General features: G+C 43.2%; 1 protein-coding gene across 24 annotated transcripts in view; it reads left to right on the top strand.

The window, feature by feature from the left end:
• eif4g3b (eukaryotic translation initiation factor 4 gamma, 3b) overlaps window positions 1-19128 on the top strand; it is a 480107-nt gene that overhangs the window by 316981 nt on the left and 143998 nt on the right. For 20 of the 24 annotated variants that reach the window (XM_072478533.1, XM_072478532.1, XM_072478530.1 and 17 more), the window contains 2 exons: window positions 2260-2393; window positions 10300-10431. In XM_072478533.1, the coding sequence (XP_072334634.1) occupies window positions 2260-2393; window positions 10300-10431 (266 nt within the window). The remainder of the gene's footprint in view (window positions 1-2259; window positions 2394-10299; window positions 10432-19128) is intronic. The other 4 variants (XM_072478527.1, XM_072478517.1, XM_072478540.1 and 1 more) reach the window with 1 other exon arrangement.

The raw sequence follows: 19128 nt of genomic DNA, 5'->3' as shown, positions 1-19128 counted from the left end.
TCTTTCTGTCCATGTCTCTCTGCCCCTTGTTTTCTTTTTCCTTGCATGGTTTGCTCTTTGCCCTCTTGGCTCTTATTGCTTCTTGTCTCTCTGCATCTCTCTCTTTTATCCTCATTGCTGCTGCTCTTGCACAGCTACACAACCCTGAAATGTCTACTCAAGGTCTATGCTCAAACTCAATTGTAGAGTTAATGCTTATCTTCCTTGATCAAATTTAACCAGATTGTTCATTATATTGTATCTGACCAAACTAAAATGGAAGTGCATCTGATTGGTTGTTAAGCCGAGATTCAACTAAACACTGACGTTTCAGGTGTACAAATTACCATCGTTCTTTTTACATGAGTTGTACCTCATTTGCATTTTTGATTAAATTAGGCTCTTGAAATCCATCTTCATGCTTCATGTAAAAAAAATGCATTGTAAACTCATGCTTAGTGTGTTTTTTTTAGCTGTTTCTAATGCTCAGCTGCTTACACAATCTGCAATGAATGAGATATCAAGATCTTATATAGCAATGGACAACATTTGAAGCAGTGTGAAAAGAGCATGAAAGGTTTACAAGCCTGAAAGTGAGATGTTGACAAAAAATGACTTGATTTGAAGTTCCTAAAGAAAAGGGTACTCAGCTCATGTTCAAGGTGAAAGTGGGGAAGTCTGCTGAGTGCTAGGAATGACATCTGGTAAAGGGAGATGGCAGCTATCCAATTTTGGTGTTAATGTCACAGAGGCAGGTGCTCTGAATTAGCGAAGGAGTTGCTCATTACAATGCTGATTAGCAATAGGAAGAGCAGTCCGTGTCATTTCAAGGCACACGGTTTTCACAGAGGTTATGTTTATCGATTTATAAATCAATCCAATCTGTGTATTTGTTTAATTATTACTAAATATATGAACTAGGCAACAGTGACTGAAAGATTCTTACCTGGTCATCAGGAAAACTTTGCAAGCCACCAAGCTTCCTCTCGAAGAAGACCGGATGCATCAAGTATCCAAAAACTATTTTGGGACATTCAAAATTTAAATCCAGAATGTGGATAATCAAGGGCAGCAATCTGTGTTGTGGGTACCACAAATGGATCAGCTTTACAGTGATTGTGGCACTTGCCAACCTTCGTTAAATCTTCAGATTATTTTTTAATTGAAGTCTCAACATTAAGAATTTCCACGCAGTATTATTGTGAAACCCAACTTAAATTGTTGGACCTGATACTGCCGCAGTGGGTTAGGGAAGCGACAAGTACCCATGTCGTGTTTTGTTCGTAAAACAAAATTTACTAGGTAGCTTGATGGTATATGTTTTACTGGCTTGCTATTTAATAGACTATAGATTTCAATGCGGATTTGTTAGGTTTTAATGCGTTTTCTGATGCAATGGAGGAGGAAAAAAAACAACGTCAAAATTCGCAACATATTGTTCTCTGACAGTTATATAGTTATTAACGTTAAATATTTGCTGGTTGACAGTCTACTCTGTTTTAATTTATTCTTCCAGAACACGATCTGCAGCCTCCCCAGTGGCAGCGTGCATTGCTCAATTTCTTTTCTACTGTTGTATCCATGTATTGATTAGTTTTTGTGTGAAGAAGGATTTCATGATTGCAGGTTCTAAATTTACCCGTGACTAATTTGAACCTATGTCCCTTTATCTATCACACTCAATGTTCAGAATTAACTCTTTTCATACTAACTAGCTTATTTACCTATTAAATGGTCTGTCAGACTCCATCTTTCCAGGCTAAACCAAAGTTTTGGAATGCACAGAATATTTTGACTCAAGTTAATGTGCATTTTTAAGTCTTTTAACCTACACAAAATCCTCAAGTTTTAACTGATATTTTCACCACAAGAGCATAAGGTGGAGTTGAGGCCAAGATGAGATCAGCCAAGATCGTATTGAATGGCGGAGCAAACTCGAGGGGCGGAATTTCTGCTCCTCATTCTTCTGTTCTTATAATGTGAGGATATCGCTGCACTCATGATATTTTTTACTACCTGCTCTTTAGTCACCAATGCCAAATAAAATCCAACCAGCTTCAAGAGATTCAAGGTTTTGTATGCTCAACTCAAATGAGTCACAGACTTTCAAAAATATTTTCCCCTTTGGCAAGGATATTCACAATGCCATGATCTGCTAATCTCTCCCCTGATTCTCCATCCGTATATTGCAAAGTAGGAAAATGGTTCAGCTGAAATCCACTCTCAATCAAAAGGTCACCGTTGTCGGTTGTTTTTTGAACGTGTATTTTGTAATTGCAGAGCAGTGGAAAATACTGAATCCAGAGGGCAAGAAGCGATATGACCGGGAATTTCTCCTTGGGTTCCAGTTCATAGCAGCCAGTACCCAGAAGCCAGATGGCTTGCCAGCAATCAGCGATGTTGTTCTTGATAAGGTGAGTTTACTATTTCTGAAGTGTTAATACAGACCTAGTAATTGTTATGAACTAGTGTCAATATGATCCTTGACAAAGTATTTGCAGTATTACCTTCTGAAGCACGATGAATAATCCTCAATTTTGTCCAGAATAGAAGAGCTTTATATATTTTATTTCTGTTTGAAAAAAAAAAGTGCTTGCTTTTTCTTTCTATTTCTGTTGTGGTCTACAATAGATGAAATCCAAAAGTAAAAAGTGCAGAACCCACATTCTTAATGTGGGAATCTGGAAAGCAGACTTGGATGGGGAATATATCCAGAGGCAACAATGTAAGCCCACCAACTCAGTTCAACATGGTGGGAAAAGTCATATAAATAGCAAAGCTTCATGCTGTAAAGTAAATGAATTTTACCTAGAGATGTCCTTTCTTGTATCAGCTTGCAGTTTCAGATAATAGACATGGAGGACTTTGATTAATCGTAGCAAAGCTTTTAGAGCCAAGATGGATGAAACTTGCATCTCATTTAAGGATGCCCTGAAGTTGTTTTCCGTATGTGTCTATGATGGTGTTTGAAAGCCCAGACATTTTGTAAGTAGTGATGATGCTGTGCATTGTCTTGGGTAGTTATTGTGGACAGACAATAATAAGCACCAGCTATTTGGCGAATTTACACACAAACTGGTGACAGATTTTAGTAGCAACTAAACTAAAAATACATGGTTAACATACAGTCGATAATTTTTTTGGTCTGTGTAACTAATTTGAACCTTAGAAGCTTTTGTTAATATCATCAGATTGAAAGTTAGAAACTTTTCATCATAACTAGAAAAAGTTATAACTTTTATCTTTCCCCTATTCTGATGAAAAGTCAACATTAACATGGGGTTGGTTTAGCTCAGTGGGCTAGACTGCTGGTTTGTGCAGTCTTGCAGAACAAGGCCAGCAGCGCGGGTTCAATTCCTGTACCAGCTGAGAATTCTGAATTCTCTCCCTCTGTGTACCCGAACAGGCGCCGGAATGTGGCGACTAAGGGCTTTTCACAGTAACTTCATTGCAATGTTAATGTAAGCCTACTTGTGATTATAAAGATTATTTACCGTTACCTTTTTAACCCTGTTTCCCCCTCCACAGGTGCTGCCTGACCAGCTGAGTATTTCCAGCATATTTTGTTTCCATTTCAGATTTCCAGCATTGCAGTATTATGTTTTCAACTAAATTTGTATGTTTCTCCTTTGCTAAAAGAGGGTAATGTGGTAATGTCAGTGAACTAGTAATCCAAAACCCCAGGCTAATGCTCTGGGGACATGGGTTTAAATCCAACCACATTTCAATTCAATTAATAAATCTAGAATATAAACCTAATCTCTGCAATAGTGACCATGACAACTATCATTGTTGTAAAAAACAAACATCTTGTTCATTAATGTCCTTTATGGAAGGAAATCTTCCATCCTTACCTAGTCTGGCCTTCATGTGACTCCAGACCCACAGCAATATGGTTGATTCTCAACTGCCACTGAGTTCAAGTTCAATTAGAGGTGGGCAGCAAATGCTGGCTTTGCAAGCGATGCCCACATTCCATGAAATAATTACAAATAAATTATTTCACTTTATTGACTTGAGTGCAGTTTTATTTTTGGCTTGAGTACAGTTGTGTTTTATATATGTGCGGTGAGCTGCGTGTTTCAGTAGACTGATTGCATAAGTTAACAACTAAACCTAATCCTACCTGCCTGATATCACACACGAGCAGTAGTCATTGGCTACTGATCAGATAAAAAATCTTGGCAATTTCCTTTTCACCCTCTCTTCTTGCATACAGGTTGTTAAAAAGCCCTCACCATCAACTGGCTGAGATCAGCGAATAGCATCTTTTAATGTCTTTGAAGGCCTTATTCACATCAGCTCTCAAACTTTCCTAGAGGGGGGGGGGATAAAGCTCTCATCTACTCGGCCTTCCATGATGATTTTAACCCCTCTGTTTTGGTATCACCCTTAGGAATCTTTTTTTTACTTTCTTCAGTGCTTCTGTATCTTTTTTTATAAATGGAGACCAGAACTGTGCATAGTTCTCCAAGTGAGGACCTGAGGTTTTATATAAGCTTAACATAACTTGTCTGCTTTTCAATTCCATCCCTCTTGAAATTAACCTCCATACATAGTTTACTTTTTCAACATTCTCACTCATCTGTGTCGCTACTTTGTGAATCAAACCCCCCCCCCCCCCCCCCCACCCCCCCCCCACAGGATCCCTTTGATTCTCTACCCCACTTGGAATTTTATTGTCTATGCAGTATGCAGCCTCCTTAATCTTCCTGCCAAAAGGTGTTACCTCACACTAATTTGTATTAAAGTTAATTTGCCAATTACACACCCATTTTTCAAATTTATAAATAACGATTTGTATTTTGTCACATTTCTTCTTACTGTTAACTATACCCTCCAATTTGGGGATACCTGCAAATTTCTGAGCTCAAATTGTTAATTAAAATTGTGCACAGCGGGGGTCCCAGTACTGATCCCTGTGGAACATTGTTTTCACTTTCCGTTTCAGCAGCTACTTTTAATAGTTACTCTCTACTAGCTGTTCTTTAGCCAGTTTGCTGTCCATTCTGCTAATTGTCCCCTAATTCCACATACTCTGACCAGGAGGCTATTTTCCAAAATCTTGCCAAAGGCACTTTGAAAATACAAATGTATTACTTCTACTACATTACCCATATCTACTTTTTATGTTATTCTTCAAGGGATTTAATAATGTTTGTCAAATATGATTTTTCAAACATACTGTTCTTAATTATATTGCCGGTTCCTAGATTTTTTTCTATGATATTTTTGGGTAAGGATACCATTATCTTTCCTCCTACCAACAATAAGCAAATTGATCTATAATTCTCTGCACTTGTTCTATTTCCCTTTTTTAAAATATAGAAATAACATTAGCTATGAATGTTGTATCTAAAAAGACGAGCTGAGAATCCGTATGAGTGTAGGGATGACCTGTAATGCTGCAGCAAAGACGGAGGAGAATCAAATGAAGAATTTGGATTCAAATAGATGCATTCACTTGCACTACTGTTAACTACTCTGGGAATGGCTCATAACCATGTAGCTCAGAATAAGGGCAGGGAGAGGGAGAACTCAAGATATATGTATAATTAAATAAGAATGCCATTTGGCACACTTTATAATCATCCATGAAAAAAAAAATAGCCCAGTCTCACAGCATGTAACTGATGTAAGTTTTAACCTACTACCCTCAAAGTAGTTTATGCAATGAAATTGCTCATTCTTTGAATATTTTTCAGCTTTCATGCAAATTAATGCTCTATCACTAAACAGGAAGGACTATATAACTACATTTGATGTGATAAACTTGCTTTAATATATTTATAAGACTGACCAAATTATGTGTTAAAAATTAAGAAAGTGAAAAGAGTAATGAATCACTTGATCACAGCTTATTCTAAGCATACCCTCATTTCTTCACCAGACCTGGGTGAAATGTACTCTCAATTAAGTTAGAGGGAGCCTGCTCAACCCTTCCTGTTTTTAACTTCAAAAATCGAGAAGCTCATTACCGTGATGAGGTATGTTAGATTGCACTGATCATTCCTGAAGGCTGCCTATTAGGTTTCTTATTGATTTGGCTCAAGTCAAGACCATATCATTCAGCTGTGTGAAGTTGTTTGATTGTCCACTAATGCCATACCCAACCCAGACAGGTTATGTTCATAATAGTTTGAGAACAACAGAACTAAATGTGTTCCATTGTGAAGGAATTGGGTGATGGTAAATGTTAAGTTATTCAAATTGCAGGTGGGAAACTTGAAACAAATGCCCTCAACAGTGTTTATGCAATTCGGCATAGTACAAGAAAAAAAATTTGTGATGATTTTAATAAAATATTTTTATTAAAAAATTAATAAATAACAAAGTAAGCTAGAAATACACTTAATTAAGACAATGGCTATCCACGGTGTCACTAATTTAAACAGTTCCAAACAATCTTAATTTAACTATCTTCCGAGCTTATCTGTCAACAAACTGTTCCACAACATCTTGTAGATTTTACAATCCTATTTAAAAATCCAGTAACGTCTCTTGGTTTGCTTCTGATGTAAACCAGCAACTTGCTTTTCAAAACGGGCTTCTTTCACAGATTCTCTGCCTGCTGGGAGCTAAACAGCCATTCCTGCTGTTGGCTGATATCAAAAAGCCAGCTCACCCATGCACAGGTTTCCTTATCTCCTCAAATCATTTCTTCCCTTTGATCTTTTCCTTATCTGACCTAACTTCCTCAGAACTGCACTCTATAATATTCTGAGGGGGCTTAACTGGGTAGCTGCTGAGAGAATGCTTACCCTCATGGGTGAATCTAGAACCACGGGCACTGTTTCAAAATAAGGGGTTTCCCGTTTAAGACTGAGTTGAGAAGAAATTTCTTCTCTGAGGGTATTTAATCTTTAGAATTTTCTATTATGGAGAGCTGTAGCGGCTAAATCATTATAAAGGGTGAGTTCTGCAGATTTTTGATCGACAAGGTTGCCGGGGGGTGGGGTTTGGTGCTAATGGAAGAGTGGTGCGGCAGGCAGGAAAGTGCCATTAACGCTGATCATCCATGATCTTATTGAATGGTGTAACTGGTTTAAGGGCCAAAGATCCTACTCCTGTTCCTATTTCTTATGATATTCACTGGAAACCATCTTCCCTGTCTCCTCTGTCTTCACCGGCAACGTTGAATGGAATTTCTTACTTAGATTGAGACCATCTGATCAGTGTCTCTGCCACTTCCTTTCCTTCCCTTTCTCTTATCCACCAGGAAAAACATCCTCTAAGGTATTCCTGTCATTACCCATGGCCTCTTTGAATTCTCCTTATCCATGAGACTCACCTCCAGCTCTCTGAAACATATTCCCATTAAACTGCTGACCACCCAGCTTCACTTCTTGACTGCCATGTTAGCTGATATTGTTGACAATTTTTCCTCAAGTACTGATCCTGTCTCTGTAAATTCTCATCATCTGCCCTCTCCTCAAAAAGTACAAGTAACTCTGTGCATACATTTCCTTGAACTCGTACACTTTAATCTTTCCAATCCTCCTCCAACGGCTTCTCTATTATCCACTTGGGTGGGACTACACTCACCCAATTCTATTGCTGTATATCTAATCGTAGGATGGCTTATCTTCCTGCTTCTAGACTTATCCTTGACCCCCCTCCTATTTATCATCCATACGCTGCCCCTCGGAACATCATTTGAAAATATACTGTCAGTTTTTGTATACGTTGATGACACCCAGCTTGAGCTTAGCACCCTTGACCTTTCCTCTGTCTCAACTGTCAAAGAGTGCTTCTCGCGGATCCAGTACCAGATGAGCAGAAAGTTCCAGCAATTTTGCGAAGACTGAAGCCATTGTCTTTGGCCCCAATACAAACTGCCTCGTAGCCACTGATGCAAACTCTCTCTCTGGTAGCTGTCTGAAGCTGACTCAGGCTGTTCACAACCTTGGTATTATGATTGCTCATTTATTTGCTTTGTTTGGCCCTTGTTCCGCACTGTAACCAATCACTATTTGTCGATGTACTATTTGTCAATGCACTTTGTCGATTATTCTTTTTGTCCACTATGTACATACTGTGTACATTCCCCGGCTGCAGAAAAATGCTTTTCACTGTACTTTGGTACATGTAACAATCAATCAATGACTGAGAAATTAGCTTCTGACCAAATGTGCATCAGTCACCACTATGTCTGCCTATTCCCATATTGATTATGTCACCTGACTCTGCTTAACTTAACCTATGCTGCTGAAACCCTCATCAATGGCTTTGTTAACCCTGGACTTGACGATTCCAGTGCATGTTTGGTCTGCCTTCCATGTTCTACCCTCTGTAAGCTTGATGTAATCCAAAAATCTGCCCATATCCTAACGCTCACGGCCCCGTTCACTATCATTCCCATGCTCGTTGAACTGCATTGGCTCCTGGTTAAATAATGCCTCAATTTTAAAATTCATGTTCTTATTCTCGTATCTCACCATGTCATCTCCTCACGCTATCTCTTTAATCTTCCCCAGCCTGCAATTCTGGCCACCAGAGCATCCTTGATTTCAAAAGCTGCATCAATACTGGATGTGCCTTCAACCTCCTGGGTCCAAATTCCAACCCTAAACCCCTATACCTCTCTCTCCCCTCCTATAAGGCGCTCCTTAAAACCTACCTTTGACTGTGTGAGTTTGATCATCCACCCTAATAACTCTGTGGTTGTGTCATATTTTATTTCCTAATGCCACTTTGCTATTGGGCATTTATTCCATTAAAGGCAAAATATAATTGTAAATTGCTTTATAAAGCAACTGTAATCATAGAATCCCGACAATGCAGGAGGAGGCCATTCAGTCCATTGAGTCGGTACTGACCCTCTGAAAGAGCACCCTACCTAGGCCCACTCCCCCGCCTTATCCCCTTAACCCACCTAACCTTTGGACACTAAGGGGCAATTTAGCATGGCCAATTCACTTAACCTCCACATCTTTGTACTGTGGGGAGAAACCGGAGCATCCAAATGAAACCCACACAGACACGGGGAGAACGTGCAAACTCCACGCAGACAGTCACCCAAGGTCAGAATTTAACTCGGGTCCCTGGCGCTGTGAAGCAGCAATGCTGACGACTACCACTGTGCCACCCTCTGGTCACGTTTTCACTCAAAGGGTCATGACAATCTAAAAATCTCTCCCCAAAAACTTGTTGAATCTGGAAGATTACATACTGTAAAAGGAATTTTTTAAAATTCCAACATGATGACGATAGGTTTCTAATAGTCACTGTTTTGAAGGGATATAAGACCAAGATCCTTTTTTTTAAATAATTCTAGGGATGTAGGCTTCACTGGCTGTGTCAGCATTTGCTTATCTCTAATTGCCCTTGAGAAGATGGTGGTGAGCTGCTGCCTTGAACCGCGACAGTCCATGTGGTGTAGGTACACCCACAGTGCTGTTAGGGAGGGAATTCCAGGACTTTGACTCAGTGACGGAGCGGTGTTATATTTCCAAGTCGGGATTCTGGGTGGCTTGGTGATGTTCCCATGTATCTGCTGCACTTGTCCTTCTAGATGACAATGACCATGGGTTTGGAAGGTGCTGTCTAAGGACACTACAGTGTGTCAGTGGTGGAGTGAGCAGTTGCAGATGGGGTGCCAATCAAATGGGCTGTTTTGTCTTGGATGGTGTCGAGCTTCTTGAGTGTTGTTGGAGCTGCACTCATCCAGGCATGTAGAGAGACTTATGCCTTGTAGCTAGTGGAAGACTTTGGGGTGTCAGGAGAGGAGTTATTCACCGCAAGTAGGCCATTCAGTCCCTTGAGCCTGTCCCGCTATTCAATGAGATCATGGTTGACCTCTAACTCCATATCCCTGCCATTGGCCCATATCCATTAACAAAAAGAGATTCATCTCATTAAAAATTAACAGCGATCTAGCTTCAACTGCTGTTTGTGGGAGAGAGTTCCAAACCTCTCCCACCGATTGAGTGAAAATGTTCTTCCTAACATCTCTCCTGAATGGTCTAGCCCTAATTTATAGACTATGATGACCTAGTTTTAGAATCCCCAACCAGTGGAAATAATTTATCTTTATCTACCCTATCTTTCCCTGTTAATATCTTGAATACTTCGATCAGATCACCCCTTAGCCCACTAAATTCTAGAATTGTACATCTCTTTAAGGAGAACAGCTCTAGCTTTGCCGCTCTTCACCATGAACATTACAGAATATTAGACCAAGATTCTTCTAAGCATTTTTTTGCTGCCCGCCACTGACTCCTGAAGTTGACGTATCAGCATGGTTTATCTTCTATCTCTTATGTGCCCATTTTGTGTTATGCCTCAACCTGGTAAAATAACAAATCTTTTCTTTTTTAGATCAACCAGACCAAACAAATTGCCAGACCTTTGGACCCTTCGCGACTACTACCCCGGGGCCCAGATTTCACACCATCCTATGCAGATTTTGGACGGCAGCCACAGAGTGGACGAGCAGGAGCGGTAAGTCAGGTGTGTCTTAAAACAGGGTGCGTTACTTAATCATTGTTGCTGGGGTTACAGGAGTTACATTGTATCTTCACCGATTAGCGCCATGACTTTAAGATAAACATTTATGTGTAATTATAATGTTTATGGTGGTGCAAAATTTATAGGAAGTGAAGCTAATCAAGCAAAATTGTATTGTGCAACAAATCTCGCTGATGGATTTTCTGGAAAAGACAGTTGGAACAAATACTTAAATGAATACAGCAGCAACTTCAAATATGGGCTGAATCTTTGTAAGCTCTGTTTACTGACTACGGTCACACCAGTAACCTACTCCCAGTCATCTCAATGGAGAGCAGTCTAAGGTGGATTTTCTGACATCGGCTTCCTTCAAAAAATCTACTTTGCATCTGTGCTGCATCACCACCCTGAGACCAACGATTCATCCCGTGCAGAAGCATATGTGCAGTTTTGCCATCTACCTTTCTTGAGTATAAAATCACATCTCCATTGCAATATGTTTGATGAGATGATAGTACAATATGTGTGTAATACTATCTCCACACTTCATACATGTGCCTTTACTGGGCTTTAACAGAGCCATTCCATTCCTTTTTATCTCAGCATTGTTTATTCAGCTGGATAATTCTTCACTTGATGACATTTTAAAAGTTGAATTAAGTGTTCACAACATTGAGGAAGTGCTAATGTACACATGGGTTTTCAAAAATGGTCAATGCGTTGGGGCGAGCGGAGGGGGGAACGGAGGCAGGGTGGGGCAGGGGGGACGCAAGATGGGTCAAGTGGTTAGTCAGTGAGTGTTGTGGGTGGCATTCGGGTTTGGGGTGTAGCCCAGTGAGGGTAGGTGATGGTGATCAGTAGTATAGTTACCCAGGAATTAGAAGTGACTTTAATCTTTCCAACAGTTTCTGAGTAAGTGTTCAGCTAAGAGAGTTGGAATCATCCAACGTCTCGGGGTATTGAATGGTTCCCAGTAAAGGGTAATGGCCCATTTAAAGTTCCCGAGCAGTTACTGGGCAGTCCTTGCATGGGGACTTCCAGGGGCTCCTCAGTGCATTTTCTGGGCTACCTCCAGGATATGACCCCCAGAGAATGGAGGTTCTGGACTATTGTCTTTAAGGATGAAGGTTGACTGAACTGACCCTTTCTAGTATTGACAACAGCCAAAGAACCTTGACCAACTGTTTCTAAACCATTGCCACAACTAGTACAGTGAGAGTAGGCTTTGACCAGGCGTTATGATAGAGCTGAAGGGGCAATTAGAGCTCTGATTCCAATCTTGGCCTGAGGTTTTGTCGTACTAATGCCTATTTTACTGAGGAACTGGAATCCCAAGAAATTTAGCTTTTAGCAAAATCTAAGGGAAATTTAAACCGATTTGAACTTCAAACAATCAAACTTTGGCAGATTAGCGAGCTGTGAAATACAACTATTTACCATATCTGTAGAGGTGGTTTAAACTGTGCCACAAATATGAGCTTCATGCATAATTGGCTACACCATTAAAGCAGACCAAGGCAGGCCAGCAGCACGGTTCAATTCCCGTACCAGCCTCCCCAAACAGGTGCCGGAATGTGGCTACTAGGGGATTTTCACAGTAACTTCATTTGAAGCCTACTTGTGACAATAAGCGATTTTCATTTTCATTTCATCTCTAATCTTGCAGTTGCGCAGAGACAAAATAATGTGCACTAACCGACAACTATGGATAATACTCAAGGAACCATAGTCATTCAGCCTCCCATTCCTGTCAGGCCACAAGCTTCCATTGTATTCATTTAATTCCTCGTATAAGAAATGGAAATGAAAAATGGAGTGGTGGTGCTTGTAACCACTTACTCAAAACTTGGCTTTTTGCCATTCTGGCACTAAACAGTACAAAGCTAATTTCACTGCAGAAAAGGTCAGTAACTCCATCTGGAGCTAGTAGAGATTTCTTTTAATAGCCTGGCTATGGAGAGATACAGGCTCAAAGCCAAAGATCCATTACCTTATGTTATGAAGATGTTAATGTCTCAGAAAGACATCTCCTTATAAGGTATATAATTATGAATGCAAGAATTTGTTAGGTTAGCATCCACAATTTGAATCCAATAAACTAAAGTTCCATCAGGATTCTGATGCGGTGTGCGTGTGTGAGTCTGTCTCTCTCTCTGTCTGCGCGCATCTCTGTCTGCACGCCTCTCTCCGTCTGCGCGCCTCCCTCCGTCCGCGCGCCTCCCTCCGTCCGCGCGCCTCCCCCCCCGGCCGCGCGCCTACCCCCGTCCGCGCGCCTCCCTCCGTCCGCGCGCCTCCCTCCGTCCGCGCGCCTCCCTCCGTCCGCGCGCCTCCCTCCGTCCGCGCGCCTCCCTCCGTCCGCGCGCCTCCCTCCGTCCGCGCGCCTCCCTCCGTCCGCGCGCCTCCCTCCGTCCGCGCGCCTCCCTCCGTCCGCGCGCCTCCCTCCGTCCGCGCGCCTCCCTCCGTCCGCGCGCCTCCCTCCGTCCGCGCGCCTCCCTCCGTCCGCGCGCCTCCCTCCGTCCGGGCGCCTCCCTCCGTCCGGGCGCCTCCCTCCGTCCGGGCGCCTCCCTCCGTCCGGGCGCCTCCCTCCGTCCGGGCGCCTCCCTCCGTCCGGGCGCCTCCCTCCGTCCGGGCGCCTCCCTCCGCCCGGGCGCCTCCCTCCGCCCGGGCGCCTCCCCCCCCCCGTCCGGACGCCTCCCCCCCCCCCCCCCCCGTCCGCGCGCCTCCCCCCCCCCCCCCCCCCCCCCGTCGGTGCGCCTCCCCCCCCCCGTCCGCGCGCCTCCCCCCCGTCGGCGCGCCTAACCCCCCCCCCCCCCCGTCCGCGCGCCTCCCTCCGTCCGCGCGCCTCCCTCCGTCCGCGCGTCAACCTCCGTCCGCGCGCCTCCCTCCCTTTGCGCGCTCTGCGCGCCTCACGCCCTCTGCGTGCCTCTCGCTGAGGAGCAGAACAGGTTTTTTGGGTCAGTCTTCACAGTGGAAGACACAAATAACATGCCAGTGACTGATGGAAATAAAGGTATGATAGGTGAGGACCTTGAGATGATTGTAATCACTAAGGAGGCAGTATTGGGCAAGCTAATGGGGCTAAAAGTAGACAAGTCTCCTGGCCCTGATGGGATGCATCCCAGAGTGTTAAAAGAGATGGCAGGGGAAATTGTAAACGCACTAGTGATAATTGATCAAAATTCACTAGACTCTGGGCTGGTCCCAGAGGATTGGAAAGTAGCAAACGTGACACCACTGTTTAAAAAAGGTGAGCAGAAAGCGGGTAATTATAGGCCGGTAAGCTTAACTTTGGTTGTAGGGAAAATGCTGGAATCTATCATTAAGGAGGAAATAGCGGGGCACCTGGAGGGAAATTGTCCCATTGGGCAGACGCAGCATGGGTTCATAAAGGGTAGGTCGTGTCTGACTAATTTGGTAGAATTGTTTGAGGACGTTACCAGCGCAGTAGATAACGGGGAGCCAATGGATGTGGTATATCTGGATTTCCAGAAAGCTTTTGACAAGGTGCCACACAAAAGGTTGCTGCATAAACTAAAGATGCATGGCATTGAGGGTAAAGTGGTAGCATGGGTAGAGGATTGGTTAACTAACAGAAAGCAGAGAGTGGGGATAATTGGATGTTTCTCTGGTTGGCAACTTGTAATTAGTGGGGTCCCTCAAGGATCAGTGTTGGGCCCGCAGTTGTTCACAATTTACATAGATGATTTGGAGTTGGGGACCAAGTGCAATGTGGCAAAGGTGCAGACGACACGAAGATGAGTGGTAAAGCAAAAAGTGCAGAGGATACAGAATTCTGCAGAAGGATTTGGATAGGTTAGGTGAATGGGCTAGGGTCTGGCAGATGGAATTCAATGTTGCCAAGTGTGAGGCTATCCATTTTGGGAGGAATAACAGCAGAATAGATTATTATTTAAACGGTAAGATGTTAAAACATGCTGCTGTGCAGAGGGACCTGGGTGTGCTGGTGCACGAGTCGCAAAAAGTTGGTGTGCAGGTGCAACAGGTGATTAAGAAGGCTAATCGAGTTTTGTCTTTCAGTGCTAGAGGGATGGAGTTCAAGACTAGGGAGGTTATGCTGCAATTGTATAAGGTGTTGGTGAGGCCACATCTGGAGTATTGTGTTCAGTTTTGATCTCTTTACCTGAGAAAGGACATATTGGCACTGGAGGGAGTGCAGAGGAGATTCACTAGGTTGATCCCAGAGTTAAGGGGATTAGATTATGACGAGAGGTAGAGTAGACTGGGACTGTACTCATTGGAGTTTAGAAGGATGCGGGGGGATCTTATTGAAACATATAAAATTATGAAGGGAATAGATAGGATAGATGCGGGCAGGTTGTTTCCACTGGTCGGGGAAAGCAGAACTAGGGGGCATCGGCTCAAAATAAGGGGAAGTAGATTTAGGACCGAGTTTAGGAGGAACTTCTTCACCCAAAGGGTTGTGAATCTCTGGAATTCCTTGCCCAGTGAAGCAGTAGAGGCTCCTTCATTAAATGTTTTTAAGATAAAGGTAGATAGTTTTTGGAAGAATAAAGGGATTAAGGGTTATGGTGTTCGGGCCGGAAAGTGGAGCTGAGTCCACAAAAGATCAGCCATGAACTCATTGAATGGTGGAGCAGGCTCGAGGGGCCAGATGGCCTACTCCTGCTCCTAGTTCTTATGTAATAGTAACCATGAAGATGTAATTGATTGTTTGAACTCCTCTGGTTCGCTAATACTCTTTAGATAAAATCTGCCATCCTTACATGTCATCCAGACCAACAGCAATGTGGCTGATTCTTAACTGTCTTCTGAAATTCCAGAATACTGCTCGCTACCACTTTTCTCAAGAGCAGTTAAGGATAGGCGAATGATGACTTTGCCAGCAATGCCTACATTCCATGATAGAATAAAAAGGTTATCCCTTCCCCAGGCAATGTTTTAAAATTATTTATTTTCTTTTTTAAAATACCCAATTCTGTTTTTTCCAATTAAGGGGCAATTTAGCGTGGCCAATTCACCTACCCTACACATGTTTGTGTTGGGGGGGTGAGACAATGTTTTAAAATGATAACTGCTGTAATTTAACAGTGCATTATTACTTTTTTATAAAATGTACTTTTTTCCCTTTATGCTTTCCGGAATGTGGGCATCACTGGCGAATCCAGCATTTGTTACCCATCTGTAGATGCCCTTGAACTGAGTGGCTTGCTGGGCTACTTCAGAGGGCAATTAGGGAAGAGACTTTGAGCTGCTCCGGTGCAGAGGGATCAGTATGTCCTCATGCATGAGTCGCAGAAAACTAGCATTCAGGTATAGCAGATAATAAAGAAAGTGAATGGAATGTTGGCATTTTTAGCTAAAGGATTAGAGTATAAAGGTAAGGAAGTGTTGTTGCAGTTGCACGAGGCATTGGTGAGTCCGCACTTAGAGTATTGTGCACAGTTTTTTGGTCCCCTTATTTGAGGAAAGGTGTAGTGGCAGAGTGGTTAGCACAGTTCCTTCACAGCACCAGAGTCCCAGGTTCCATTTCCGGCTTGGGTCACTCTGTGCGGAATCTGCACATTCTCCCAATGTCTGCGTGGGTTTCCTCCGGGTGCTCTGGTTTCCTCCCACAGTCCAAAGATGTGCAGGTTAGGTGGATTGGCCATGCTAAATTGCCCTTAGACGCCCCAAAAAAAGTTTGGTGGGGTTACTGGCTAACAGGGATGGGGTGGAGGTGTGGGCTTGAGTAGGGTGCTGTTTCCAAGATGCGGTGCAGACTTGATGGGCCGAATGGCCTCCTTCTGCACTGTAAATTCTATGACTAGAGGCAGTTCAGAGGATGTGCACTATATTGATTTCAGAGATGAAGGGCTTGTCTTATGAAGAGAGATTGAGCAGCTTAGACCTACACTCTCGAGTTTAGGAGAATGAGGGGAGATTAAGTTGAGATATATAAGATGAGAAAAGGTATGGATAACGTATATGTGGAGCGGATGCTTCCTCTTGTGGGGCATTCTATAATGAGAGGTCATAGTCTCAGGATAATGGGTACCAAATTTAAAAGAGATGAGGAGAAACTACTTGTCCCAAAAGGTTATGAATTTTTGGAATTCGCTATCCCAGAGGGCGGTGGATGTTGGGACAGTGAGTACGTTTCAGGACGAGTGAGACAGATTTTTAATTAGTAATGGGTTGAAGGGCAAGGGAGAAAGGGTAGGACGGTGGAGTTGAGGCCATGATGAGATCAGCCATGATCAAATTGAACGGTGGCTAAATTGCCTACTCCTAGTTCTTCGTTCTTTCTTAGAAAGAACCTTCCACCTTCCAGTTCTTGATCTGTAACCCTGTAGGTAACAGCACCTTGAGCACAAATCTGGTGTTCTTGATTAATAAGGGATTGTTTGATTAATAAGGGGATTAGGGTTATGGGCAGAAGGCAGGAGAATAGGGATGAAGAACATTTTTATTCTTTAGGGTTTTGACCAAGGGTGGTATCATGACCGGTACAGCCTTGGAGGACCAAAGGGCCTGTTCCTGTGCTGTATATTCTTTATTCATATCAGCCATCATCAAATGGTGGAGCAGACTTGATGGGCTGAATGGTCTAATTCTCCTGTATATATAGTCTGCAGAAGCTCAATGGCTGAAGTTGAAGACTGTTCAACACTACGTGGAAATTGGGAAACGGTTGTGGGGGGAGTCGGTTCAATTGGTTCTCTCAATCTCTCTCTTGTTCTGAAAGCAGAGAGTGCCTGGTGCATATTTTGCTATAAACCTGAAATGATGCTGAGTCTGCAGAGAACATAGACAACCTTGCCAGACAAAACCATCTGAAGCTGAGATGGAAGAAGTACCAAAACAAAAGCCACAGCTTCAGAAATATATTGACTGGAAGTGATCCCAGTGCATCAGAGATTCTTATCCTTTAATTTTTAGAGGGTGGGGGTAGTAGATGGTCAGTTACATTTTCTGCCTGTTTAATTATACTGTACATAATTAAAAGGTTACCGGTGTTGTAAAGTTACAAACCTGGTGACTAGTTTATTGTGCTCAATCAAGGACCATGGATATTTTAAATGACATCTGTTTTCACCTGTGTTGTGACTCTGGGTCAAGTGGGTCTGAAATTGACGGTACACTAGCCCAGGGTGTTGTGACACTTTGTGACAATCCCAAGAATTGTCGGACAGTTCTCTTTTTCTTCTGTTGGTAGATCTCCTCGTAGTAATTGATACCATCGTTGTTCACTTTGGCACAGTGCCCCCTGTCTGGATTATCCTCTGAACATTTCCATTGCCTCTTCAATAGTTGGAAAGTTTTTGACAGTTGTTTGGTTAACAAAATATAAGCAGGTGATGTTTCAGTGCGGTTTCTCTTCAGCTCATAGAGTACCCAATTAAGTTTTTCTAATTAACGGGCAATTTAGCGTGTTCAATCCACCTACCTTGCACACCTTTGGGTTGTGGGGGCGAAACCCACGCAAACACTGGGAGAATGTGCAAACTCCACACGGACAGTGACCCAGAGCCAGGATTGAACCTGAGACCTCGGCGCCGTGAGACTGCAGTGCTACCACTGCACCACCGTGCTGCCCTCTCTCTTTCGTTCTAGATCTACTCAGGCCGTGCTTTGCATCATACACGATTCATACAAAATGATGTACGACCATCCCATGAATCGGTAATATTGTCCGTACCCTTGAGGATGTTAAAGGTATGCCAAAGTTCCCTGGCTGTTGGCATGTTCTCACCATCTGTTTTCTTGGTGAACTGGGAGAAGGTACAGCATTGGTAGTAAGCCTTGAATGCTGCTATTGCTCCCTTTCCATGGGCTGTATCGATGAAGTTGGGTTGGGTGGCAAGAAAATCACTTTTTTTCGGACAAGTCATCGAGGTTGATGGGATGAGCTGGATAACTGAGCATGACTTAGGCAATTATCCTGTCGTCCAGGCTTTTCTATTTGAAAGCCAAATAACGTGCAGATGTTCTTTGGAAACCCCCTCAAAGCCCTTGGTGTCTTGGACTGGTCACTCTCAATTGTGGATAGCACAATTGCTTCACAGCTCCAGGGTCCCGGGTTCGATTCCAGCTTGGGTCACTGTCTGCGGAGTCTGCACATCCTCCCCGTGTGTGCGTGGGTTTCCTCCGGGTGCTCCGGTTTCCTCCCACAATCCAAAGATGTGCAGGTTAGGTGGATTGGCCATGATAAATTGCCCTTCGTGTCCAAAGTTGCCCTTAGTGTTGGTGGGGTTACTGGGTTATGGGGATAGGACGGAGGTGTTGACCTTGGGTAGGGTGCTCTTTCCAAGAGCCGGTGCAGACTCGATGGGCCGAATGGCCTCCTTCTGCACTGTAAATTCTATGATAATCACCAACTTTAAAATAGGGTCTCTGCCTCACCTGCAGCAAATGCTTCTCTTACTGGCTTTAAAATGGCCCTTTGCATGTACAAGGGCCACACTTGGGCTCCACAATCAATCAGAAGATTGTGCAGTCAGGCTCCTGAAGGGTTATTTCCACCAAACGAACCCTTGAACCAAGGAAAGCAATTTTATCTGCCAAATGCCTTTCTCGCCTAATTTATAATGGCCTCTCTGAATCACTTGATGTAAAGCTCCACATCAGGCTAAACCTGGGGCTCCAAATTTAAAATAGGATTTCAGACTCAGGAGCTGTGCCTTTGCTGCACAGAATTGAGCAGTCCAGGCTTCAACTTCATCCTTGAAGAAAAATACT

This window comes from Scyliorhinus torazame, chromosome 16 (assembly GCF_047496885.1).
Source record: "Scyliorhinus torazame isolate Kashiwa2021f chromosome 16, sScyTor2.1, whole genome shotgun sequence".
Classification (NCBI taxonomy): Eukaryota; Metazoa; Chordata; class Chondrichthyes; order Carcharhiniformes; family Scyliorhinidae; genus Scyliorhinus; species Scyliorhinus torazame.
The sequence above is the reverse complement of the archived record's forward strand: the minus strand, read 5'-3'. Positions and strand labels throughout refer to the sequence as shown.